General features: G+C 45.5%; 1 protein-coding gene across 5 annotated transcripts in view; it reads left to right on the forward strand.

Annotated features, from left to right (window-relative positions):
- Positions 1-27234, forward strand: part of TBC1D22A (TBC1 domain family member 22A) — a 366614-nt gene that overhangs the window by 93616 nt on the left and 245764 nt on the right. For 4 of the 5 annotated variants that reach the window (XM_074391214.1, XM_074391215.1, XM_074391217.1 and 1 more), the window contains 3 exons: positions 9346-9414; positions 12496-12566; positions 26028-26156. In XM_074391214.1, coding sequence (XP_074247315.1) covers positions 9346-9414; positions 12496-12566; positions 26028-26156 — 269 coding nt within the window. The remainder of the gene's footprint in view (positions 1-9345; positions 9415-12495; positions 12567-26027; positions 26157-27234) is intronic. The other variant, XM_003932758.4, reaches the window with a different exon arrangement.

Below are 27234 nucleotides of genomic sequence, written 5' to 3' on the forward strand. Positions count from 1 at the left end.
TGTGTGTAAAAGGTATAGATGAACCATAAATGAATTCTGTGTTTAGATTTGGGTCTTATCCTCAAGCTAGCTTGTTATATGTATGCAAATATTCCAAAATCTGGGGAAAAAAACGACATTTCGAGCACTTGTGATCCCAAGCTTTTTGGGTAAGGGATATTGAACCAGCAGTATAGGATTCATACTGGAAAGAGTCGTCCCCCGTTCCCACCCTTCCTCATCCCTGCCTTCTATCTCTGAGGTGAGGCTGTCCTTGTATCTCTGTTGCTTCTGGTACTTGTCATTGTATTTCTAAATATGATGCTAATTTTGCAGACTTTTACAGTTTCGCCATGATTATTAACTTTCTACTCTGGAAGCAGAGGGTTTACCTCTCTTATCAGGCATCTTCCTCTTCTCCTTCCCCACCCTCTCAGTTTAATTTTTGGTGACATTGGGATTCATTGTTTGTGATGTTATGACTCTATAACTCTGGTTCATGACGGAGTACCTGTCATGTATAACTTGTTTCATCCTAGAGTTGTTCATTTGCGGGTGAGGCAGAGGGAGCTCGCTGCGTGGGTGGGGAGTAGGTGGGGGTGCTCCTCCGTTCTGCCCCCGCATAGCTCTTTCTGGGGTTCTTTGCCCTCAGTTGGCCCCTCCCCGTTGGCGTCCCGTTGGCAGCCATTAGCCATGCTGCTGTGCCGGCACCCACTCCTGTGTCTGCTGTCCAGCCTTCAGATTTCTGCTGACATTTCTTGTCTGCCGCCTTTACACCCCTGTCCTTGTTGATGACACTATTTCTTTACTGTCCTGTTGGGGAGAGTTAGGGGGAGTAGACATAAACCTGTTGCTTAGCTTCAAGGTGGCTCTCTAGCAGCAGCTCATGGAGAATCTTTCCTGATGTCCCCTTCTTCAGAGAAGAGACCACCCTTCCTCTGGTGACTCTCTGTACCTTGTATTCGTTTCTCTCAAAGTCCTGGTGAACAATGATAGATTTCTTCTTGCTGCTTGACAGTTAGCCCCTTTCGGGAAGGAACTGGGTTTAATTATTCTCTTGGAGGCTAGTTCTGGGCCTGGTCGGCGGTGAGTGTTGATTGGCGTGTGCCAATGGGCTGGATTCATGTGTGGGTGGACTCGGCCTGGGTGCGTCTCAGTGGCTTTGCCCAGAGGCAGCTTACACAGAGGATGTGCTCAGCAGGTGCTGGTCACATGGGGTTATCTGTCATGTGAGGCTCTCCTGTGTGTGGCTTCAGGAACAGGCCATCCTTATTTTTGTGGAAGCTTCTTATGCTGGTGACACTCAGCTTTTAGTCTAGAACCACGTGGAAGCCTAGGTGATTGCAGTGCTCATGCATTTCTTGCTGTTGTTCAGTGTTTCCTCCAGATTTGATTGTTAGAAAAGGTTTTAAAAATCATAATTAAAGGCAGTTAATAAGAAATGATTCTTAAGAAAAAAAGAAGCTTCAATGATGGGTTGATTTTTTTTTTTTTCTGGGCCTTTCAAAAAAAGATGCTTATAATGATGAATTCTTCGCATACACCATTTTGTGACAGGTTTCTTGTTCAGTCTCAAATGTGATATTTTACATCCAGTTAGAATGAACGAGTCCCAGTTGCTTTATGGTTTGGGTTCACAGAGTGCTGAGAAACTGCATCTGTCAGCATAACACAAGCGTGCTCTTGCATTTATTTGTATGTTATGTCACAAACGTTTCCCCGTGTTTCATGCCTTTGTTCCTTGTAAAAACTGTGTGACTTAAGCAAGTTTGGTATTTTTATTTGTCCTGTGTTCCAGTGGAGGAAACTGGAGCTTGAGAGATGAAGGGGATTGTCTAAAGCCTCCAGATTGTTGTTGGCCAAGCTGGTCCTGAAGCCAGGCACGCTGAACCCACAACCAGCCTTTGTTTCTCTACACTCTGCTCTCTCTCTGCTTTCTTTAGAGTTAGCAACTGGTAATTTCCTAAGTGGGAGTTTTATTTAGAAGTAAAGCTTTCACAGTGCAGATCAGCGTGAAATTGTGATTTTGGTGGTGTTTTCATGAAAATATTTCAAAGTTTCCTTTTTCAGAAAGGAAATCCACCGTTGTAGAAGAAATGGTATTTATTTCTCATTCATTTTCATTCATTCTTAATCTCATTCATTTTCTGCCTATGTAAGTTTTTCTTACATTTTAGTCTTCTCTCTTAGAGGACTTGTGATGTTACTGTCTGACTGCATGAAGCTATAGAGACAGAAAGCTGAAAGGAAAGCTGTCTTCGTCTGTTGCATGTTGCTCTAACAGAATACCACAGACTGGATAATCCGCAAGCAAGGGAACTTTTTCTCTCACACTTTAGGAGACTTGGAAGTCTCGCGTCAAGGTGTGAGCGTCTCGTGAAGGCTCGCCTGCTGTGTCCTCATGTGGTCAAAAGTAAAGGGCAAAACGGGACAAAATCTGTGTCCTCACATGACAGAAGAGCAGAAGAGGGCAGTCCACCTTTGGAAGCACTATTATAGTGACATTGATCCAGTCAGGAGGGTGGATCACTCATGACCTAAACACCTTCCACAGGGCCACTTCCCAACACTACTGCACTGGGGATTAACTTTCCAGCACTTGAATTTTTGGAGGGGACAAAAACCTTCAAACCATAACAAAAGCAAAACACACAAGTTTGAAACATAAAGACAGGCAGTTGAAATAAAAGGATAGAAAAAGGTATGTCGTGTAAGCGCTAATCACAAGAAAACTAATTTGCTTATAGTTACATCAGAAAAAGTAGACCTCAAGACAAAGAGTTGTATCAGAGACAAAGAAGGATGTTTCATGATAAAAGGATCAATTCATTAAGTAGAGAGATGAGTCCTAAATGTGTATGTACTAGCTTTACAGTACATAAAGCAAACATTGACAGCAATAAAGAGAGAAATAAACAAGTTTATAATCCTATGCAGAAATTTTAACAGCCCTCTGTGAGTAATTAATACAACAGGTAAATTAAAATGTTATGAAAAGTATAGAAGTCCAGGCTAAGTGGCTTGTGCCAGTAATCCCAGCACTTTGGGAGGCAGAGGCTGGTAGATCACGAGGTCAGGAATACAAGACCAACCTGGCCAAGATGGTGAAACGCTGTCTCTACTAAAAATACAAAACATTAGCTGGGCGTCCCATTTTGTCTTTGCTTTTGACCATGTGAGGATGCAGCAGGCGAGCCTTCACCAGATGCTCGCACCTTGATGTGAGACCTCTCAGTCTCCTAAACTGCAAGAGAAAAAGTGGTGGGTGACTGTAATCCTAGCTACTCGGGACGCTGAGGCAGAGAGTTGCCTGAACCTGGGAGGCAGAGGTTGCAGTGAGCTCAAATCACACCACTGCACTCTAGCCTGGGCAAAAGAGTGAAGCTCTGTCTCAAAGGGAGACGTATACAAGATGAGAATAGCATTATCAGCCAGTGAGATCTAATTGAGTTATAAAATACCACATCTACTAACTAATGATGCACATTCTTTTCAAGGACATATGGCACATTCACCAAGGAAACTCTATGCTGGTCCCCAAAAAGTTACAGTAAATATGAAAAGGTTGAAATACCACCAAGTGCATCTGATCAAATGCTTTAAATGAAAAACCAGTAACAACAAGATACACAGAAAATCCTCAGGTATTTGGAAATTTACCTACATACATCTAAACAAAACCACTTTTGATAGAGTGATAGATAGATAGAGTGATAGATAGATAGATAGATAGATAGATAGATAGATAGAGTGATAGAGTCCTGTGTGTGTGATCAAAGAAATCACAAGGAATTTTGAACTGAATAATAATGACAACACATGTCAAAGTTTGTCTACTGCAGCTAAAACAGTGCTTGGAGGAAAAGTTACACTTTTAAATGCCTATATTAGGAAAGAATAAAGGTTTCAAATCAATATTTGAAGCTTTCATTTTAAGAAACTAGAAAAACAAAAACTAAAAGAAGAGAAATAATTGCAATGAGGGTGAAAATCAACAAACTGGAAAATGGATAAACAAGAAAAGAATCACTAAAATATAAAATTGTTTTGAAGAGACCCCTGAAAAATCTCTAGTTAGATTAATGAACAGAAAAAAAAGAGAAAAACAAGTTACCAATGTCAGAAATTAAAGAAGGGGGACATCACAACAGATCCTACAGACATTGAAAAAAATAATAAGGGAATGTTATTTACAATTTTATGCCAGTCAATTCATGAAATGGACGTATTTCTTGAAAGACACGACTTAAACTAAGGCAAGAAGAAACATAAGCCTTTAACATCCTTATATTGATTAAAAAAAATTAAATTTGTTATACAAGAGCCTTCACACATGGAAAACCTCAGGACCAGATGGCTTTACTAGTGAACTCAAACATTTAAAGAAGAAATAATACCAATCCTCCAGGAACTCTTTCAGAAGAAAAAGAGAGGAGGAGTAAACACTTCTCATTTTTTAAGGTAACTTAATTCTGATTCCAAAATCTTACAAAAACGTATAAGAAAAGGAAACCTGAGACCAATATCTATGATGACTATAGACAAAAAATTCTTTTAAAATATCTTAGCAAATTGACTTTTGCCTTAACCTATGAAGGAAGAACTGTGAAAGGAATTGCTTTCCTACTATAAACAGCTGGGAAACTGGACCATATATATGAAACAGCTGTTCTCAGCTGCTGGATCACAGGCAGTGCAGGGCTGTGACCCTGTGAGATAGGAGATAAGTAAGGTGAACTTTATAATTACTCAGTTTGCAATTGAATGCAGTTGCCAGGCAACGGCACAAGTAGTGGCAACCCAAACGAAACACCCAGCTTTGCTGAGCTGAGGAATAGGAGAGTTTTGAGGAGGCTGAAACAGAATGGTAAATGGAGCAGAGTGTTGGAGAGGACAGAATTGTGCAGGGAGAGAACCCCAGATGTCTGCGAAGTCCCATCGAGTCCTTGGCTGAGTATTGATCTGCTCAGGAGATTCCCACTGCTCTATGAGGTAGGGAAAGTCACCGGAAAGCAGTGAGTTGAATAATCCCAAGAGCCATGTGAACCGAATGCTGGAGAGACAACACCTGCAGGAACGTGGCGAATAAGCCGTACGAACCTGGAAGACACCATTTGGGTCCCTTCGGCCCTCGCTGCTGAACAGGATGAGGTCACGCCCGCTGACAAAGGAGAGGTTTTTACAAGATCCAGTTCCAGTATCACAGTGGCAACAAATTGATACCTGGGATATCTGGCATTCGATAACCAAGTAACGGTAACAGGAAAATATGACCCATGATCAGAAGAAAAGTTAGTAATTAGAAAGGGACTCATGAATCAGTAATAAAATTAAGCACAACCCAATAAAATACGGGCAAAGGATTTCAACATACACCTCACAGAAAGTCTAGAGATGGCCAGTGAACACATGAAAGTCTCTTCGGTGCACAACGTCATTAATCGTCATGGAAGTGCTGTATGAAATCACAATCTGATACCACTGAACACTTACTAGAATGGCTAAAAGAAAAACACAACACTAAAGTTTTGCCAAGACATGGAACGAATCAAATTTTCATCCATTGCTGGTGGCAAGTGTAAAATGGTGCAATCACTTTAAAGAACCTTATGGCAGATTTATTTTATTTATTTATAAGTTTAGGGGTTCATGTGCAGGAGGCATAGATTTGTTACATATGTAAATATGTGTCATGGGGGTTTATTGTACGGATTTTTTCGTCATCCAGGTATTAAGCCTAGTATTCATTAGTTACTTTTCCTTGTCCTCTCCCTCCTCCCACCCTCTGCCCTCCGATAGGCCCTGGTATGTTCCCTCTCTGTGTTCATGTGTTCTCATCATTTAGCTCCCACTTGTCAATGAGAACATGTGTTATTTGGTTTTCTGCTTCTGTGTTAGTTTGGTAAGGATAATGGCCTCCGGCTCCATCCATGTCCCTGCAAAGGACATAATCTTGTTCTTTTTATGGCTGCATAGTGTCCCATGGTGTGTATGTACCACATTTTTCTTTATGCAGTCTGTGATTGATGGGCATTCAGGTTGATTCCATGTCTTTGCTATTGTGAATTGTGCTGCAGTGAACATAGGTGCACATGTGTCCTTGTAACAGAATGATTTATATTATTTTGGGTATATACCCAGTAATGAGATTGCTGGGTCGAATGGTATGTCTGTCTTTAGGTCTTTGAGGAATTGCTACACTGTCTTCCACAATGGTTGATCTAATTCACCCTTCCATCAATTGTATAAAGGTGTTCCTTTTTTTCCATAACCTCACCAGCATTAATAATTACCATTCTGGCCGGGCGCGGTGGCTCAAGCCTGTAATCCCAGCACTTTGGGAGGCCGAGGCGGGTGGATCACGAGGTCGAGAGATCGAGACCATCCTGGTCAACATGGTGAAACCCCGTCTCTACTAAAAATACAAAAAATTAACTGGGCGTGGTGGCGCGTGCCTGTAATCCCAGCTACTCAGGAGGCTGAGGCAGGAGAATTGCTTGAACTCAGGAGGTGGAGGTTGCGGTGAGCCGAGATCGCGCCATTGCACTCCAGCCTGGGTCACAAGAGCGAAACTCCGTCTCAAAAAAAAAAAAAAAAAAAAAAAAAAAAAATTACCATTCTGACTGATATGAGATGGTATCTCATTGTGGGTTTGATTTGCATTTCTCTAATTATCAGTGATGTTGAGCTGTTTTTCATATGTTTGTTTGGCTACAGGTATATCTTTTTCCCCCCCACCCTTTTTCTTTTTTAAGAAAGAGTCTTGCTCCGCACCCAGGCTGGAGTGCAGTGGTGCAATCTTGGTTCGCCGTGACCTCCGCCTCCTGGGTTCAAGTGATTCTCTTGCCTCAGCTTTTCAAGTAGCTGGGATTACAGGCACCCGCCACCATGCCTGGCTAATTTTTCTATTTTTAATAGAGATGGGGTTTCACCATGTTGGCCAGGGTGGTCTCAAACTCCTGACCTCAAATGATCTGCCCGTCTTGGCCTCCCAAAGTGTTGGGATTACAAGTGTGAGCCACTATGCCTGGCCTTTTGAAAAGAGTCTGTTCATGTCCTTGGCCCACTTTTTAATGAGATTGTTTTTCTTGTAAATTTTTTTGAGTTGCTTATAAATGCTGGATATTAGACCTTTGTCAGATGCATAGATTTCAAAAAGGTAGTTTTTAAATAAAGGGAAATGTACATCTGCCTTATGACCCAGCAGTTCGACTCCTTCATACCTGCCTGGGAGAAATGAAGACATATACCCACAAAACATATGTCTCCAAGAGTGTTCATCACAGCCTATTCATGGTAAAAATTGGTAAATAACCCAGAAGTCTATGAATGGGTGAATGTGTAAACAAGTTATGGTATATTCTTAGAATAGAATACTTTTTCTGCTTGTGAAGAATGAACTACTGGTACTGGTAACATGTGTGACTCTTACAGACACATTCTGAGCAAAAGAAATACAATAATAGGGAGAGATACTGTATGTACCTTTTTTTTTTTTTTTTTTTTGAGACAGAGTTTCACTCTTGTTGCCCAGACTGGAGTGCAGTGGCGTGATCTCGGCTCACTGCAACCTTCACCTCCTGGGTTCAAGTGATTCTCCTGCCTCAGCCTCCCTAGTAGCTGAGATTACAGACATGTACCACCATGCCTGGCTAATTTTGTATTTTTAGTAGAAACAGGGTTTCTCCATGTTTGTCAGGCTGGTCTTGAACTCTTGACCTCAGGTGATCCACCCGCCTCAGCCTCCCAAAGTGCTGGGATTACCAGCAGGAGCCATTGTGCCCGGCCTGTATGTATTGCTTATGTGAATTGCAAGAACAGACAAATCCATTCTTTGGTGATAGATATCAGAAGGCAGTTAACTTGGAGTGGGGGCTAAGAATGACTGGAAAAGGGCAATAGAAATGTTCTATGTCAGCAGCACTTTTTTTTTTTTTTTTGAGACGGAGTCTCACTCCGTCATTCAGACTGGAGTGCAGTGGTGCAATCTTGGCCCACTGTGACCTCCGCCTCCCAGGTTCAAGTGATTCTCCTGTCTCAGCCTCCCAAGTAACTGGGACTACAGGTGCCAGACATGGCACCTGGTTAATTTTTGTATTTTTAGTAGAGATGTGGTTTCACCGTGTTGGTCAGGCTGGTCCCAAACTCCTGACCTCAGGTGATCTATCTGCTTCAGCCTCCCATAGTGCTGGGATTACAGGCGTGAGCCACTGTGCCCGGCCTAGCAATATGTTTATTGTATATAAACTATCCTTTGATTTAAAAATATCACACCCCCCAACAAACAAATCTCTGAAGGGGAGGAGGAAAGGATGGGGAATTCTCTCCAGTACTTAACTGGAGATAGGCAGTAGTGGAGCCTGACCTTCGGGAGCACATACATTACTTCTAGATGTGAAGACTGGCACTCCTGACACAGCCCTGTCATTGGAGCTCACAGAAGAGATAAGTGAGTGAGGACTGTAGTTGTCAGGAAGGCATCTTAGATGTGGCAGGACTTGCGACGGGCTCAGCGAGCTGGATGGAATTTGACAAATCGGAGATTGAAGTGGCGATGTCACAGAAACTTTGTAGTTTTGTAGAAATATCAACCTGGCCAACATGGCCAAATCGTGTCTCTACTAAAAATACAAAACTTAACTGGGCACAGTGGCATGCACCTGTAATTGCAGCTACTCGAGAGTCTGAGGTAGGAGAATCAACGTGACCCCAGGAGGTGGAGGTTGTAGTGAGCTGAGATCGCACTGCTGCACTCCAACCTGAGGGACACAGCGAGACTGCATCTCCAAAAAAAAAAAAAGGTTGTTGCTCGGAGGTACTTACGTACTTTTGAAATTTGACCAACAAAAAAATCTATGCCAGTATACACTTTTACCAAACTGAGAGAGTGGCTGTTTATCCAAATTCTTACCAACATTAGGTGTTACCATTCATTAAAAATTTTATCCAGCGAATTTGACAGATTTCTTGTTTTAATTTGTTGTTGTTTGATCACTATGGAGGTTATGTGTCTTTTTTTTTTTTTTTTTTTTTTTTTTTTAAAGACAGGGTTTGGCTCTGTCGCCCAGGCTAGAGTGCAGGAGTCTCCCAGGCGCCAGTGATTCTCCCACCTCAGCCTCCCGAGTAGCTGGGACTAGGGGCTTGCACCATTACGCTTGGCCAATTTTTTTTTTTTTCTGTAGAGACTGAGTTTTGCCATGTTACCCAGGTAGGTCTCCAACTCCTGGGCTCAAGTGATTAGCCCTCTTCAGCCTCCCAGGGTGCTGGGACTGCAGACATGAGCTGCTGTGCCTAGCCTGAGGTTACATGTCTTTTACACAGTATGTTTACTAGCCATTTTCATTTCTTCTTCTGTGTATTTTCCAGGTTTTGTAAGCTGTTCATCTTCCTACCGTTCTGTGTGCTCTTCGTGCGTTAGTGATGTTAACCTTTTTGGTATGTGTTGCATGCAGTTTTTAGTCTGTGATTTGTTGGTTACAAGTCGTATGTGCTTCACTGTACAGTCATTTCCAATCTGTTATATAGTTAATTTGTTAATACTTTTACTTATAGATTTGTGTCTTGCTCAGGAAGGCCCTTTCCCAACCTCAGTGGTTTCTTCTACTGTTTTTACCCTTCCCTTGACACGCAGACACACACTCATCCGCCCACTCGTTTAGATCTGTAAGCGTCTGGAATTCTGTATGGTAAGATACATGGTCTCATTTCCTTTTACCATATTGTGTGGCCATCATCGTTGACTGCCCTGATTTGAAATGCTATTTTTTTTTTATCATAATTAAGTGCTCATAAGTACATAGGTTTGATTTTGAACCATTCATTGTGTTTCATTGGTTTCTTAGTCTCTGTCAGAACCCCACTGTCTTAATTCCTGTAGCTCCATTATATGTCTTTCTTATCTGTTAATGCGAGTTTCTTCACATTATTCCTTTTGGGAATGTTATTGGCTCTTCGTATGCCAGTTCAAATTCCAGGTGAACTAAAGGTCAACTTACCAAGTTTCAGAACACGTAAGTCAATCCCATTGGAATTTTGATTGGGTTTGCATTGAACTTGCAGGTTTTCAAAGTGACACTGGACAGCATTATAATTTTGAGTCTTAGATCCATGTATCTGTCCAGTCTATTGTTCGATTCTTCTTGCATTTAGCTCCCAAATATCTCCTTGGTCATTGCCTTTCTTCCACTGCCACCATCACCCCTGCACTGGGCTTGCTAAGTAGGTCATTAGGTGATCTCCTTGTGACCACTCTCGGCCCTCCAGTCTCCTCTCCAGGACAGTCCAGGCGTACATTAGCTGTTCTCTGGGCTAAGACTACCTTCCCTGCTGGCCTCCCTCTTCACCCGGTTAATTTCTCCTCATCCTTAGATCTTATCGCCATTGTCACTTCCTCAAGGAAACCGCCCTGACCTTCCTAACAAGGTAAACTTCCCCATCTACAGTTTCAGGGCACCGTTTGCCTGTTCATCTGAGCACTTGGGCGAGCTACCTCTTTTGCTCTTCCTTGGAATGGGAGGTGAACTCTTCTAAGCACAAGTGAGTTCTCTAAGCACAGATGGGCCCTCTAAGCACTGAAGGCTCTTTAGGTGCAGGTGAGCCTTAACATGGAGGAGGCTGTCTAAGCACAGGTGAGCCCTCTAAGCACAGAGCCGATCTGGAAGCACAAGGGGTTCTCTAAGCACAGGGGACTGCAAGCCCAGCACAGGGGTCTGTGTAGGCACCGGGGCTGTGTTTGATGTTGCTCATATTGGTAATTCCCCCACTCCTAGCCTAGAGCCTGGCCCAGAGGAAGAGGAAATACACGCTGGTGTCAGTGAGCGTGGTGTTTCCTCTTGTTTATGTGAGCCGTCAGGTGAAGACGAGCACTTTTCTTCCTGTGTACCGTTCTTGTGAAGTTTACGCCCAGGTTATTTTTTTTTGCTGGGAGAGAAGTGCTGTTGATTTTTGAATGTTCCTGTGGCTGTGATGTAGTGGAAAGACCTTGTCGATGAAGGTTGCTTAGTTCCTGTGTGACCTTGGTTAGGTGATTTCACCTCTATGAGATGATTTCTTTCAAATACAATGTTATCACAGCCCTAAGTAACACAAAGTATTTTGAGGATCAAATGAGATAATACGTATGAAAGCTCTCTTTTAACACCAAAGCGTAAGCAGAGTTAGAACCTTCTCTTTTTATGTATATTCAAGATTTTTGAATTTCTGTGAATTTCTTCCAGTGAGGAGATAGGTTCAGAGAACATTAACAAATGAGTTTCCTCTCAGCTTTTTCTTATAAACCATAATCAGAAAACCAGAGTTATGCCAAGGGAGAGGCACTGGGAACATGGTTGGTAAACATTACATTATTGGTGTTCAGATATGAGGTTCCTGCTTTTCATAATATCCTCAGGGTACTGGGGAAGATTTGATATTTTCTGAGATTGCTGTAAAATGCAAGTTATTGCTGCGACTATCGCCCAATTATTCTGATACTTATTTTACTTAGACTTTAGTAATTGGAAAAAGATTAGATGTCAGGACTTTGTATTTTGTTGATTATATTAGCAGAGTCTTCTCTTTAATCATTTCTTTTATTCCTGTTATTAATCATTAGCTTCAGGCTGTTAGGAGAAGGACCTAATGGTAGATTCCTAACTTAAAGGAAAGAAATAATTACTTGAGTTTCAGTGGGATTGGACAAGCGTTGATTTACCTACAAATGGAAATGGATTCTCTAGCCATCCAGGGCATGGGAATGAGACACTCAAGGAGACAACGGAGGTCGATGGAATGCAGGCCCGCTCTCCTTCACCGCTGCCCTGTGCTGTCCTTCCCTGACCTTGGAGGGGCTGGGCCTTGCTCTCGGACCCCGCTGCCTCTGGTCAGCCCCTCCCCTCTCATGATTCTTTTCTACTTGTAGGTGTTTATAAAGCCTCATTGATTTGTATTAGATTACCTTGAAGACTGTTGTCTGTGTAGAATATGGCCATATCCTTAATTAATGCCATATAAAGACAAGCTTATCTCCATGAAACAGTTTCTTTCAAAACCAGTAGTGAGAAAAACCGCATCGTGTAGATACGCTTAAATAGCAAATGGAGAGTGAGATGGATGAGAGAAAGGAAGACCAATTCACATGGTCAGGTTGGGGGGAAAAAGCCTCCTTTGGGAGAGAAAAGGGGGAAGGGAGACAGAGAGAAGGGGAAAGGGGAGAAGGAGGCCGGTGTCCTCTGGATTTCCCTGCTTGAAGGAGGAGGGGGTCATGGGGCCTCACCTGTCCCAGGGTAGCTCCAGGGACACGGGATGCCTTTGCAAACATGTAAACAGGTAACCTGTAGCTTGGTTTGCATAGAATGGTAATTTACCTTCTCTCGGATATTGAAAACGCCTGGTATCTGAAACGTTGATCATTTAGTTTAATTTGTTTATGGGGCTCATTGCCTCCTAATAAACCAGGTGGAACGTGTGGACGCACTGGGGACGTTTGCGAACCTTCTGTAAATCTTGCTTTTCCTTGTCCCTTCTTTTCATCAACAGAGGAGTTACGGAAGTTGAGCTGGTCCGGAATCCCTAAGCCAGTGCGTCCGATGACGTGGAAGCTCCTCTCGGTAAGTGCCACTGAGCCGCCCATCTGCACATCTCCCTGTGTGCAGGGACTGCAGGCATCTGGCCTGAGAAGGGCCTGCCAGCCACCACCCACGGGTTTGCCCTGGCTTTGTTGCACAGTGATCAAGGTCTTTGCCATGGCTAAGCTGACATTTTCCATTCTTTGCTTAATTTTAAGCTTGGCTTGACAGGACTGGCAGAAAACAAGGACAAGTAATAATTATGACAACTGTATTTTTTCCTCAGATTTTATTAGAAAATCTATATGTTCCAGGCTGTGATATGGAAAGGTTTCAGCAGAGCAGAGATGGTTATTTAAACTTTAAGCAGTTGAAACAGAGAAATATGTTTTAAATTTGTTTAGAATATGTTGAAAACAAGGACATATGTTTGATCACTTTTTTTTTTTTTTTTTTGAGACGGAGTTTCGCTCTTGTTACCCAGGCTGGAGTGCAATGGCGCGATCTCGGGTCACCGCAACCTCCGCCTCCTGGGTTCAGGCAATTCTCCTGCCTCAGCCTCCTGAGTACCTGGGATTACAGGCACTTGCCACCATGCCCAGCTAATTTTTTTGTATTTTCAGTAGAGACGGGGTTTCACCATGTTGACCAGGATGGTCTCAATCTCTTGACCTCGTGATCCACCCTCCTCGGCCTCCCAAAGTGCTGGGATTACAGGCTTGAGCCACCGCGCCCGGCCGACCACTTTTTTTTTTGAGATAGAGTCTTGCTCTGTCACCAGGCTGGAGTGCAGTAGTGCGATCTCTGCTCACTGCAGCCTCTGCCTCCCCGTTCAAGCAATTCTCCTACCTCAGCCTCCTGAGTAGCTGGGACTACAGGCACGTGCCACCACGCCCAGCTAATTTTTGTATTTTTAGTAGACATAGGGTTTCAGCATGTTGGCAAGGATGATCTCGCTCTCTTGACTTTGTGATGCACCCACCTTGGCCTCCCAAAGTCCTGGGATGACAGGTGTGAGCCACCGTGCCCAGCCTTTTCTTTCTTTAAAGTATGAGTAGTGCTGTCAGGAAAAGACAAAAATGGATGAGAGAAGTCGTTCATGTTTCTGTGGTGGAGGGTGGCATTGTGGCCGCCTCTGCCTTGGCGCTAAGCTGCGTGTCTGGGTGCCCTTTGGGAAAGGTCCGGTCAGGCAGGGGTGGCCGTCAGCATGTCCTCTTGCATGTAGCTCAGGCTTACCATCGGAAGTGAGTTTGGCCCTGCCGACCATTTCAGAATGGTTTACGGGCAGTTTTCTTCTCTTTTCCTTTTTCATTATTTTTGGAGCTAAGTCAATAGGGAGCTCTGAGTGTTTACTCTAAATTGGGTCTGACTTTTAGTATTTAAAAGACTCTTTCTGGCTAATGAGTCTTAATAAATTTGCAGCTTAGCACCTCATAATCCTAAATGCAGATGCAGCTCTGAACAGTGAATATTTATTGATTAAATATTCTCTGGCAATTAAAACTAGGCTTGCTGCGATTGCTTATATTTTTGTTTTGTGCTTTTTAATTTTAACCGAGTTTTCCAGTTTATACCCAGTTTTCTAAATGTCCCTGAAGATAGGTTGCAAACTTTTCAGGTTGATTTGTAGGAAGTTTTGATGAAAATCCTAATTTCAGTTTTATGTTTATTAAGGATGTGCTGTGTCTAGGCGGAAGGTCTCATATGAGTTATTTTATGCTGGTCTTTCTCTCTAGTTCTGTCTCTGTGGGTCATGGTTCCGCTTCGCTGATGTGTATAGCACAGGGGTTGATGTGGAAATGGACACTCTGGTTTCAGTGGACAGAGGAGCAGAAGGGGAGGTGACAGACAGCCCCCCTCTGCTGGTTGTGGACAGGAGGGCAGGTGGGTGTAGGTGGAGTCTGAGCCAGGAATCCTGGCGATGCAAGTGGCAGTGTGAACCCAGGAAACCTGAGACAGGCCTCAGGTGATTTAGAAAGTTTATTTTGCCAAGGTTGAGGACGCACTGGTGACATGTGCCCAAGGTGGTCAGGGCACAGCTTGGTTTTATCCATTTAGGGAGACATGAGACATCAATCAATATATATCAGAAGCAGGGAGGGAGCTTCCTGGTCACAGATAGGTGATACACAAAGGTTACATTCTTTTGAGTTTCTGATTAGCCCTTCCAAAGGAGGCAAATCAGATGTGCATCTGTCTCTAGTGAGCCGAGGACTGACTCTGTATAGAATGGGAGGCACATTTGCTCTAAGCACTTTCCAGCTTGAGGTTTTTTTTTTTAGTGATCTTGGGAACCAAGATATTTTCCTTTCACAAGAGAAAGCCTGAGCATTCTCAGGGCTTTCTCTTATGAAAGGAAAAACACATTTAGTCCTTTAACCGTCATTGCCTGCAGGGGCCTTTGCTTGGGAGACAGAGATGAACTAGACAGTAGCCTGCCGTTACGAGGAGGTTGGGGCACCGCAGACTTGCGGTGGGACGAGCTGGTGGAGGCCGGGACTACGTACTGTAGGATGGACAGGATGCAGGTGTGAAGCAAGGGGTGGAGGAGTCCCGCAGTGTCTGGAGCAGCTGAGTGCTGAGGGTCAGCCTCTGCTGAGAGGAGACTTCACACCTAGGATACGCAAGGCCAGGGCAGGTGGGGAAGGATGGGAGGGAGTGGAGGCTTGCAGTCACAGGGGACAGAGTTGAACGTGGTGGTTCTTGGCCCTCTCCGGGCTTGGATTGACAGATGAGTAGAAAATAAATGTTAGGTCAGGGAGCAAAGCTTGTCCTTCCAAATGTGGGGTGCTTAGAAGGGGTTCATGAGGATGCCAGGTAAGGCTTCTTGGGGAAGGTGGCATCTTATGTGTCATCTCAAAAGGGATGTTAGTGTTCTCTCTGCTAGTGGGAAATGGGGAGACCATAAGAGTTGGGGCACGCAGTAGGGGTGGGACAAGCAGGAGCAAAGGCTGGGGTGGAGGGGCCCAAGCGGAGGCCAGGTGACAGCTGCCCTGCTGCCGTCCTTACCCGCCCCGATGCTTGGGTTTTATCCTGAAGGATTTAAGTGGGGAGTGATGAGCCTGTGTTTCTGGAAGAGTAAAGCCTTAAAGAAGCCCTTGGTTGGTTCATTCATGTGAACGTGTCACTGTGTTGGGTGCAGGGAAGAAGACCGAGTCATCCCCCTGGGGCCTGCAGAACAGACAGTAGAGGGCCTGCCTTTTTCTGTCACCCCACTGCCCCCGCAGGGCAGACCTAGGGTCCAACTACATGGAAACGGAGTCTGTTGGGATCTTATTTCTGTGCCCCCAGTGCTCTGCTGCCCTGTGTCTGTCCCTTACTGTATGCTTGCCCTGTGTCAGACCATGCACTCGGAGATTCTTGTGGACAGGCATGTGGCAGGTAACGCAGGGACCAGGCAGTTCTTGCCCAGTGTCTGACTCAGAGGAGCAGTGCTGGTTGAGGGGAGGCTGCTCCTAGCAGGCTCTTGGGAGGGGACTAGGGCTGGGACAGGAAGAACTGGGGAGGAACAGGGAAGGGAGTTGAGGGGCCAAAGGCTACAGGGCTGGGGTGAGAGGACCCTGGCAGCTAGAGCAGGGAGCAAGCGTTGGCTCTTTTTCTGGAACAAGTGCTCAGTGTGCCTTTGCCATGTTCCACGCCCTGTGCTGGCGAGCGTTGATGCCGTCCGGCTCCCCAGGCACAGTCCCGCTGCACCGTGGCTCTGGGCCTTCTGTAAGAGTAGAGATATGGGGAGCAGAGCACACGATGCCAGTCTCCCATCCCTGAGCACGTGTTGCTCACACATCTGCCCTCAGCCAGGCCCTCTGCAGCACTGGGGTCATGTTGGAAATGGGTTTACAACGTCGGGAAGAATCCACACGGAGACAGTGGAGCACTCAGCAAGGCTGGTTGACCTCCTGCCGGGAGGGGGCCACTCGCTGGCAGCCTTGCCACGAGGGCCCACCTGCACGAGGGAGACAGGGACACTTAGAACTTTCATAACCTGACGCAACCACCCTCCTGCTGTGTCCAGTTTCCATTGGCCAGAACGGGACCTCACATTCTATGCTTGACCTGATTAGCTCAAAATCTGGAAATTTCCTGAATAGATGAGGGGAAAGAAGATGAGGGAGAAGAGGAAGCGGGTCAGGAGAAGGTCAGGAGGGTTTCCAAATAAGGAATGGCATGTGCCAGGGTTTGGAGCTTGCCTGGTCCTGTTCAGACATGCTGGAGCGAGTCCAGGTAGCTGATGAGAGAATAGATATACATGGCTATATGTTTATGTTAATAGTGGATAATAGCCATAGAGCAAGAGATCGTACCTCCTTATAATGTAGTCCAAGATATAAACCAAGAAGAACCTTCCCATCTCTCATAGGTTACAAGAACATTTGGGAGAATGGTGGGGGGTGGGAACTCAGCAGGGAAGGGGTCTCTCCAATTAAGGATGCCTCTTTATCATTCTCTGAATCCCAGGGCTCTCCTGGGGAGCTTTTCCAGATCCTTGTGTCTGGGCCCATGAAGCAGATTGGAATCTCTAGGGTGGACTCAGGCATCAGGGTGTTGAGTGACTCCAGCAAGCTGTGAACCACGTAGTCCACAGAGTGCCTGCCCTGTGGTTAGGTGGGGGATGGGGGGCAAGGGTGTGGCAGGTTCAGGCCTGCCCTCTTCACCATTCTGGGGGTTTCCATTTTGGTTGCATGTTAGTATCACCTGGGGAGCTCAGGAAATACTGTTACCTGGGTTCTTGGGGGTTCTCACGTGTGCCCAGGGTTGGAGACAGCTGCTCTAGGACACTCAGGCTCCAGTGGGACAGGGTGGAGCATTCCTGAGCCACCTGGGAAGCAGGTCATTGAAAGTCGTGCACTATGCTTGTGCGGGCAGTGAGGCCCCACGGCAGGCAGCATACACCTGGGCTGAGGTACCTGGGCAGGGAAGCTGGCCTGGGGCATTGGAGTGTCGGTGTTGGAGGGGTGAGAGGCTCATTGAGATTCGCTGAGAGCCAGGAGCATCTTGTCTGGGAAGGCTCGGGTGAGTAGGGTAAGACCGGAGGGGTTTATCCCAGTCCATGAGTCCTTCCTAGACCCAGAGGTTAACAGCTACGCCCAGAATTGAAAATTTATTGTTTGTCCAGCTTCAAAAGGCAGATAACCAAAGCTGTACTTGAATGGGAATCTATTTCAGGGTCTGGCCAACTAATGACTCTTTTTTATTATGTTTATGATTTGTCATTAACATGATTGGAGTAGCATTGTTTTTAATTGATGAGTAGGCAATGCCACCTCAATGAAGAAAGGTGAGAAACACGACTTGTCATTTATGAAAAACTAATATCTAGTCTAGAACATGTCATTAAGCCACAAGTAATACTACTTAATATTTATATTTCATGCAAGCAGGGCGGTAACTTTTTAAAAATTAGTGCTATGGAGAATCATATTTTTGGCTCTTTTTAAAATAAGTATTTCAGAAACATGGAACAAAAACTAATTAAACATTTAACATTTGCATTAGTGAGTATAATGGTTAAAAATGAGAACTGAGACTCCAGTGTTAGCTTTCCTTTCTGAAGAATATTGAGGTAGGTTTGCATATGAACACAGTGGGAGGGAACAATTTGATTTTTGTGTCACCAGGACAATTTAGATGTAAGTATATGCATGCGTTGTTTTACATTTATGATTAGTGTTTTTATAGCATGCTAATACAGCAATTAAGTTTTTTGTAGTTCTGTCATTTAAAATTCATTGCATTCTTGCATCTATTTCATTTGCATAATTTCTAGTCTTGCTTAATTATTGAAAGGCCTCCACTTGCATATGTGTGTTTTCCTGTAGGGATGGGAGTGTCAGGAGCACATGCAGGGTTTTTATTGCCTGTGTTCTGATGATGATATACTTGCCTTCTAGAATTTGTGTTTCAAGTTAAGTTTAAAATTTGGGGAATGGGAAGTATTTCTGAAAGTCCTCTTGCAAGTTCAGTACGGAGTTTTTGCTGCCGCTGAATGCAGTTGATGTCAGGCTGTCTACACCACGCCCTAGCTGATTACCCTTGGTGGCCCATACTGTCCTGTATTGAAGGCCAGGGCCCTTCCCTGGCACACGGGCCTGTGTCCTGGGTGCTCCCCACAGTTTCACACCCATCAGTGGCCAGGCTGTTTTTCAGACCTTCCCCTGGGCCAACCCGGACACGTTTCCCTGCGCCTTCCATGCTCTATCTCTTCCTCTCCACCCCATCTTCTCCACTATCAAAACCAAACCCCAGAAGTGTACGCTCATTCTGATTTGTCCCAAGTTGGCACAGGTGTCTTTCTCCCTGAGTCTCAGGGCCGTGGCCACCTTTGGGTCTGATAGTATTGCTGCACATCATGATCACTCAGGCACTTAGCAAGGAAAGACTGGGTATCTGTTATGTGTACATTTCTGGTACTGCAGAAGAAGTAGCACTCAAATATAAATTTTCTCAGCAAGGCAATTTACTTCTAGAGAAGGGTGCGTCTCACAGATGGAGCAATGGCGAGCACACACCTGGACGAGCGAGGGGAGGAGGCTCTTATTCCTGATGCAGGTAGCCCCTACTCCTGTGTCATTGTTCCTCTATTGGCTAGGGTTGGGCCATACAGACTAAGCTAATTCTGATTGGCTGTTTTAAAGAGAGCAGGGGTATGAGCCAGCATGGTGGGTTGGGTAGTTTGGTGGGAAGGATGGTTATGGAACAGGTCATAGCAGGGACCAGGGGAACAGATGTGAAGTACTGATTAGAACTGGCAGGAAACTTGTTTACCAAAACTAGAGGCAAGGGGGCACAGGGAACCGGGAAGTTAAACTTGAAAATGGAGAATTAAAGAATAAGAGAGCTGAACATACTGATGTGCTGGTTCTCTGAAGAGAATGTGGCGTTCACTACGTCTAACATGGGGCAAATGGTGTTCCAGGCCCTTGGATGAACATCCTGCCCTCTCAGAGATCTCATTTGGTGGGGGAAGACGGTCCACTGAGAAGGAAATTTGATGGACCGTGGAAGACGATGAGTGTTGCAGGAAAAGGCCTGGGATCAGCTTGGTGGGATTGGGAGGGCCGAGGAGGGCAAGGTGCTGTTTAAGTAGGTGGGTGGCTGGTCAGGGTGGCCTGCATTGAGGAGGTGACTTTGAGCGAGGAGTTAAAGGAACGAGGGAGGTCACTGTGTGGGCGCTGGGCATACATTCCTCTCTGGTTGGTTCTTTGAAGAGGGCTCATCTGTTCCTCACTGTGTTTCCCATCGGGGAATAGTGCCTACCAGACACAGGTGATGAAGAGTTAGAACAGTAAGTAACAGGAAGCAGTGTCACGGGCTCCTCCCGCAGCCGGGGAGGTGGACACCGAGAGAAGGTGCTCCTGGGGAAGCAGCTGCTGGCCCGGCACAGACCGAGAGCAGCGGACGGCGGCTGTCCCCAAAAGGGCAGCCGGTCAACACCCTAGGCTTGGTGGCCCTTGTGGTCTGTTGCAGCTCAGCTCTGCCATTGTGGCCCAGAGTAGCCATAGGGAATCCATGTAAATGAAGGCGCACAGCTATGTTCCCGTAACACTTCATTTACAAATATGGGTTGGCAGGACTGGCTGGTGGTCAGTTCACTGACCTGATGTAGATGAAATGAGTCACAGCAGAGGAACAGTAAATTCAGAGAGACGCATTGAGGCAGGAGGGGGCATGACATTTAAGGAACATTTAAGCCGCGTAGTAAAAGCGGGAGGAGCCATGGTGAGTGATGAGTGTTGGCCTCTTGGTCAGAGAGGCAGGAAGGGCCAGGCCCGCAGGAGCTCTCGGCCTAGGCAGGGCCTGGGCTTTTATGGTGAGCACGATTGGAAGCAATTGGAAGTTTTTTCAGGGTAGTGGTATTAAAATGATGTGATTTTCACAGGGTCTCTCACCAGAGTGTGGAGAAAGGACCGTGTGGTCCACCCACTGATGGACAGTCCCCTGCGAGCCTGGACTGTCTTCAGCGTCTCTGTATGGCTGGGGCTGGGTGAATGACTGTTGTTGTGTTTGTATCTGTGGGTGGCTCTCAGCATGCAGATTTGTCCCCAGGTCTTCAGTGACTTGGGATCAGATGACTCTCGTGAGCAGTGTGGGACCTCATGTCAGGAGCTGGGGGTTGGCTTTAGTTTGCCGTTGTGTCCGGGTGACTCTGGGCATGTTAACCACATTTCCTGAGCCTGTCTCCTCGTCTGTAGATAGGGACAATGACGGCCTTCTGTGATTAGTGGAGTTACAGCAGCACTGTGTGTAGCGCAGTCTGGTGGGGAGCCAACTCTTCCTTAGTTAACCTACGGGTATGGCAATTTGGGGTCAAAAACCAGAAGTAATCTTATGTAATTGTTATTGACAAGAGGCAATACAGGCGTGAAATAACAATTAGGTGAACACGGGTCTGGATGAAGCGGGTGGTTCTGAGATGACTTGTCTGCGAAGCTGGCCTTCACTTGAAGAAGCCTGTTTCACTCAGGTCTGGTCACCACCAGTAATTTTATGCCTTCCCGTAACGGGGAGCAGGGCTGGGTACCCAACAGAAGGAGTTCTGCCTCTGGCAATCCACCAGCACATCCCAGTGAAAGAGGCCTGAGTATGGAGGTGCGCAGGTGGGTGGGTCGTGAAATAGCCACGCAGGAGGACACAGAACCATGCCTGGCACTGCTGTGCACACTCGGGGCTGGTGACCCTTTTTGTCACTGTTAGAATGATGCGAAGCAGTATGCTCTTTGGAATACTACTATTTTCTCATTTTGTGGGAGAACAGAGGCCAGGTGGGAATGATGGCCACTCCTTTCCGCCATCACGAGGACTCCTGGTGTCTCCCTCCCGAGTGCACCTTTCCAAGAGACTGCTCAGTGCTCCTCTGCAGAATACCGTAATCGACAGCGATTGTTTTTCCTGAGAGTGTTCTCCCCTGAGACACCTTGTCCTGTCCGGTCGGGGAGGCGTTCGACACATGTGTAACCAGGCGGTTGAGTTGTGACCTGCTGCCCTTTCTGCCAGGGCTACTTGGAAATCACACATCGTAAACCTTGAAGGTATCCAGTATTCCTTTGAGCTAAAAGTTCACTGTAGGAATTTTACCTCAGGAAATAATTGCCATTGTTAGCTCATGTGTGTTTTAGAATACTGGACAATTAGAAATAATTAAAATGCTTACAGATTGGGGAAAGGTGACAGAAATAGGTATGATGGAAGCCAATGTCACCTTTAAGATTGATGTTTTAGAGTAGGGAATGTTTTCTGTAAAGGTCTGGATGGTAAATATTTGAGCCTGTCGGCCACGTGGTCTCTCGTAGCCACCCCACTCTGCTGCTGCAGGGCTGAAGCAGCTCCACGCACAGTACGTAAACAGATGGGCTGTGCCGGGTCCAGCCACATTTTCTTTACGCAAATAGATGGTGGGCTGTAGTTTGCTGATTCCTATTGTAGAACTGTACTTAATGACATGGGAACACGGGCAGGATTTTAAAGGGGAAGGACTAATCATAAAAGATTCATAAACTGGGCTACATTAAAGTTAGGGACTTCTCTTCATCAAAGATGTCATTAATAGGGTGAAAAGGCAGCTCACAAAAGAAGGCTGTTCATAGCAGGGCTGACACGTGGACTCTCTAGATATGAATGCCTTTGAGAAAGGAGGCAGATGGCCTCACAGGAAGGGGCTAATACATCTGCACTCGCCTTTCAGAGATGCGGACACACAACCAGCCTCCCTTTGTCTTCTGGGAGACTCAATGAAAGCGAAACATAGTCTAATAGATAGCACGGCAGAGCCATCAGAAAGGCTAAGGTCAAAGGATCCAGTATCAAGTGCTGACAAGGACCTAGAACACTCTGATGGGAGCAAAATCACTTTGAAAATCCTTTAGCAAAATCTTTCAGAGGTATGCAGACCTAGCAGGTCTACTTCCAGGTATAGCCTTAACAGAAATGCGTGTCATGTAACATAAAAAGGGAGCTTCAAGAATCTTTAAAGCAAAAGCTGGAAACAGCACAAATGTTTTTGTTCATAGAATGGATTTCATACCTTGCAGTATTATGCAACAGTGGAGAGAGGAGCTGCTGTTACATGCTACGACATGAACTGGTTTTCAAGGGTAACACTGAATGAAAGCAGCCAGACAGAAATTACCGCTTAGGAGAGGACCAGGTAAGGGGCGGGGACTGAGAGGCCTGATAAGACGATGATGGCCTGGCTGTTACCTGGATGGTATTTACAGACGTGCTCACTTTGTGATAATTCACACACGATTTTGGGGTACACCTTTATGTGAGTATGCTATACTTGAGTAAGCATTTATTAAAAAGAAGTTTCAATGGTGTGACCCTAATGTGTTAAAACGAATGTGCCTGAGTGTAATTTACAATATAGAATAGGTGCCAGTAGAAACTGAAGGAGAACGGAAGGAATGTCATTGCTCACACAGCTGAAAAGATGGGGCTGGAGTCTACCTTCATGCTTGAGGCCTGGGGGCTCTCTGAGTCCCGCTGTCCTTCAGGTCAGCTTTTTAGTGGACCTGCAGCTTGTAATTCTCCCTTCCCATCGGAGGGTGGCCGCCCCAGCTCCACCCTGTGTACACTTGCTTTGTTTCACAGCAGCAGCAAGGAAAAGCCCTGGCTTGGCTCTTATTCCTGTGAGGGGCCATCTCACCACCCCCGAACTGTCAGTCATGGTGGCTGGAAAAGGGCTTAGCTGTGCCGCTTAGCCCAGTCAAGACCTGTCCTGAAGGAAGAGGGTTCCCATGTGGGCCACAAGGGTTGGGCATAGGGAGACGTGGCCCCCAGAGCATCTCCAGGGCTCTCTTCCAGGAAGGATGAGTAGATGTTTGGTGGGTAACACAGTGATGTCTACTACAGACGTGGAAGCACTTTAAGAGGCACAAAGTGCCATCTGGGATAAATTTGTTTGTTCATTCAGTCTCTTGTTCGTATGTGATTCACCCAGTGAGAGCTTGTGTGCCTGCCAGCTGGTTGGCATCATGAGGGGCTGGCCCTGAGGGAACTTCTAGCTACATGCTGCCGGAGCATCGAGTGACCAGCCCCACCTCATGGGAGAAGTGACTATTGACCATGTGCCCGGTGAGACCTCATGGGAGAGGTGGCCACTGAAGAGACACTTGAGAGATGAGAAAGATGTGGCCAGGCAGAGTGTTAAGACTTCCAGGGAAGAACAAGGAGAATTTTTTATTTATTTATTTTTTATTTTTTGACAGGGTCTTGCTCTCTTGCCCAGGCTGGAGTGCAGTGTTGTGATCTTGGCTCACTGCAACCTCTGCCTCCTGGGTTCAAGTGATTCTCCTGTCTCAGCCTCCCAAGTAGCTGAGGATACAGGCAGGCACCACCACACCTGATGACATTTCGTATTTTTGGTGGAGATGGGGCTTCACCATGTTGTCCAGGCTGGTCTCGAACTTCTGACCTTGTGATTCACCCATCTCGATCTCCCAAAGTGCTGGGATTACTGGTGTGAGCCACTGTGCGCTCCCAAAAATCTTTTTTATATAAGATACAAGAACACTGATTATAAAAGAAAAGCTATCAGTTTGACTTCATGAAACTTGAAGACTTCATCTGTTTGAGACAAAAAAGCAAGCCTTAGATTGTGGTGAGGAATGACAGTGCATACACAGGAAAGAGATTCATATCTAGAGTGTATATAGAGCTCCTCAAACTCAGTAATAAGATGACGCACAACCTGGGTAAACACTGGGCCAAAGATCTGAACAGATACTTCACCAAAGAAGGATGTTCAGTGTCATTAATCGTTATGGAAAGGAAATTAAAGCCATACCCAACCGCCTGGCTGATAGTTAGATTCACAGTCCTAAGTGTTGGAAAGGGTATGGGGCATCTGGAGTTCTCATACCTTGCTGCTTTGGAAAAAGATCTGGCAGTTTCTTAGAAAACTAAACATATACCAATATTATGACCCAGTAACTCTAGTCCTGGGTATTTAACCATGAAAAGCCAAAGCGTATGCCAACAAAAATCTTGTGCAAGAATATAACAAACCCCAAACCGGAAACGACGCAAATGTTCATTGACAGGTGAACCTTTAACAAACTGGTGGATCCATACAATGGACACAGCTAGGGAAAGGAGATGGCAGCTGATTACCTAACTTGGAAGCGTCTCAGAAGATGCTCTGCTGCCGAGCAAAGGAAAAGCTTGCGTACAGTGTAGGTCCTGAGTGACTCCATTTCTAGAGAGTTCTAAGTCAGGCTCAGCCATACACAGTGACGATGTGAGCGCCTCCTCTGCCAGGGTTGGAACAGGCTGCTAGAGGGTACCGGGAAGTCTGCGGGGGCGGGAGGATGGAAGGGTGTCTGTATCTTCCTTGGAGTATGAGTTACATAGCTGGCTACCTTTGTCAAAAGCCACCAAACTGGTTGGCTAAAATGGGCACACTTATTTTATAAATTAGAGTTGGCCATTTATATCTAAGGGTTTTGCATCTGAAGATTCAACCAACTGTGCATGGAAAGTATTTGGAAAAAGAACCAATGAAAAGTAATAATGCAACAAAAGATAATATAAATAACAACACAGTCTAACAACTGTTTACATAGTATTTACCTTGTGCCAGGAGTCATACATTATTTGAAGTACTCAGGAAGATGTGCATAGGTTACATGCAAATACTATGCCATTTTATACAAGGGTCTTGAGCAGCTAAGAATGTTGGTATCCCCCGAGGACACTTAGGGGCAACTATATATTGTCAATAACTTCAAGTTAAAAAGTAGAAACAAGGCAACAGAAAACATGAAACCCCGGACCTTTGGGACCAGGAATCGGGCTCTTCGTGACTGCCTTGTGCTGGCTGGCCCTTTCTGAGGTCAAGTCCCCTTTCCGTCCTGGGACACAGCTCCCACAGGCCCATGAGTGTTTGAAGACAGCCGCACATTTACCTAAGTGACAGTACATACACATGTATGTGTGTGTATGCGTGTATGTATACACATATGTGTATATGCGTGTATGTATACACACGTGTGTGTATACACACGTGTGTGTATACACGTATGTGTGCGTGCATGTACACACATATGTGTGTGTATGTGTGCATGTACACACGTATGTGTGTATATGTGTGCGTGTGGTTGCTGGTAGAAGACTCTTGAGACTTTGGAGTCCTTCCTGGTGTATGAGGCCAATAGAGAAGGGCTTGTCTCATCGCGCAGCCCTGCTGTAGGAAGGCCGTGGGCTCACCTGCTGCAGAGCCTGAGCGACTCCGGTCAGGCCGAGGGAAGAGGGCCTGCCCCAGGAGACCGCGGACGCGAGCCCTGGCCCCTTCCTTGGTGCCGTCGGGAGTGCTGCCTGCATGGTGTTCAGCTGGCTGACCTTCTCTGTGTGTGTTTCTTTTTTCCCACAATTTGTGCTCCCCTTTGTATCAGATTTCAGAATGCCAAGCTCAGGTAGGATGCAAACCTTTTTATTTCACACTTCTCATAGGGACTCCATGAATTCACTGTGACCCTGTATATTTTTTGTTTTTTATTCCTCACTCAGGGCTACCTTCCTGCCAATGTAGACCGGAGACCAGCCACTCTCCAGAGAAAACAAAAAGAGTATTTTGCATTTATTGAACACTATTACCATTCGAGGAATGATGAAGTTCACCAGGACACGTACAGGCAGGTGAGAACCCTTTCTGTCTTTCGTGTGTTACCTGAAGTACTTTGCTTCCATGTGATTTATAGGAGGAAATGTTTTTATCAAAACCACGTGGAGTTGGTCAGAGTTAAAGATGCAGGTCCCTGATTAGCTCACAGATTTTTCTTTTCTAATAAATTGTAAAACAAATAATGGAAAATTTATTCCAATAGTACTATCTTGCTTGTCTTCAATTCTCTCTACAAAAGTAAAAAAGAGTATTTTAAATTGAGGTGGTAAAATAAATGCCATGGATTCCTGTGACCTGCCTTAGGGTGATGGTGGGAGTTTGTGTCAGCATGAGCTGCTATCTGGTAATAAAAGGCCATTCCTGAAGGCCCAGGCCCAGGCATTGAGCTGGACGGCATCAGGACAGAGAGGTTGCATGGGGGCAGCTGGCGCTGGGTTCTTTGGTTCAGCTAGGGACATGATACCGACCCAGGAAAGGTATGTTAATCAGCTTGGGTTTGTGGGGGACATACTTCAGACCATAGACGGTGCAGCCAAGCTACCATTTTGCTATTTAGTTTAATATAAAATGTGTCTAATTATGGTTTCTTAAATAGTCAGTTGACAGATGATGTACATAATGGGAAAATACTTAAAATTGATTTATGATTCACAGTACATCCAGAATTTACTGTTAGAATAGCTCTTTGAGGACTGTATAATTCTCACTCTCTTTGTAATATGTGAAAGGTCAGATTGGTAGTTCTTAATTGATACTATTGTCTCAGATATCTGAAATCAGCTTCTGGGCTTCCCGAGGCATGCCAGGAATATCTCCTTCTGCAAACGTTACTTCTAGGTGGAGGAGCTTTGCCACATTTTCCTCTCTCAGACGTGGGATATCCACATCTCTTTGTTTGTTTTATCTGTTAAAAAAAAAAGTCCAGGCCGGGCACGGTGGCTCAAGCCTGTAACTCCAGCACTTCAGGAGGCCGAGGTGGATGGATCACGAGGTCGAGAGATCGAGACCATCCTGGTCAACATGGTGAAACCCTGTCTCTACTAAAAATACAAAAAACTAGCTGGGCATGGTGGCACGTGCCTGTAATCCCAG

Source organism: Saimiri boliviensis, chromosome 21, assembly GCF_048565385.1.
Source record: "Saimiri boliviensis isolate mSaiBol1 chromosome 21, mSaiBol1.pri, whole genome shotgun sequence".
Classification (NCBI taxonomy): Eukaryota; Metazoa; Chordata; class Mammalia; order Primates; family Cebidae; genus Saimiri; species Saimiri boliviensis.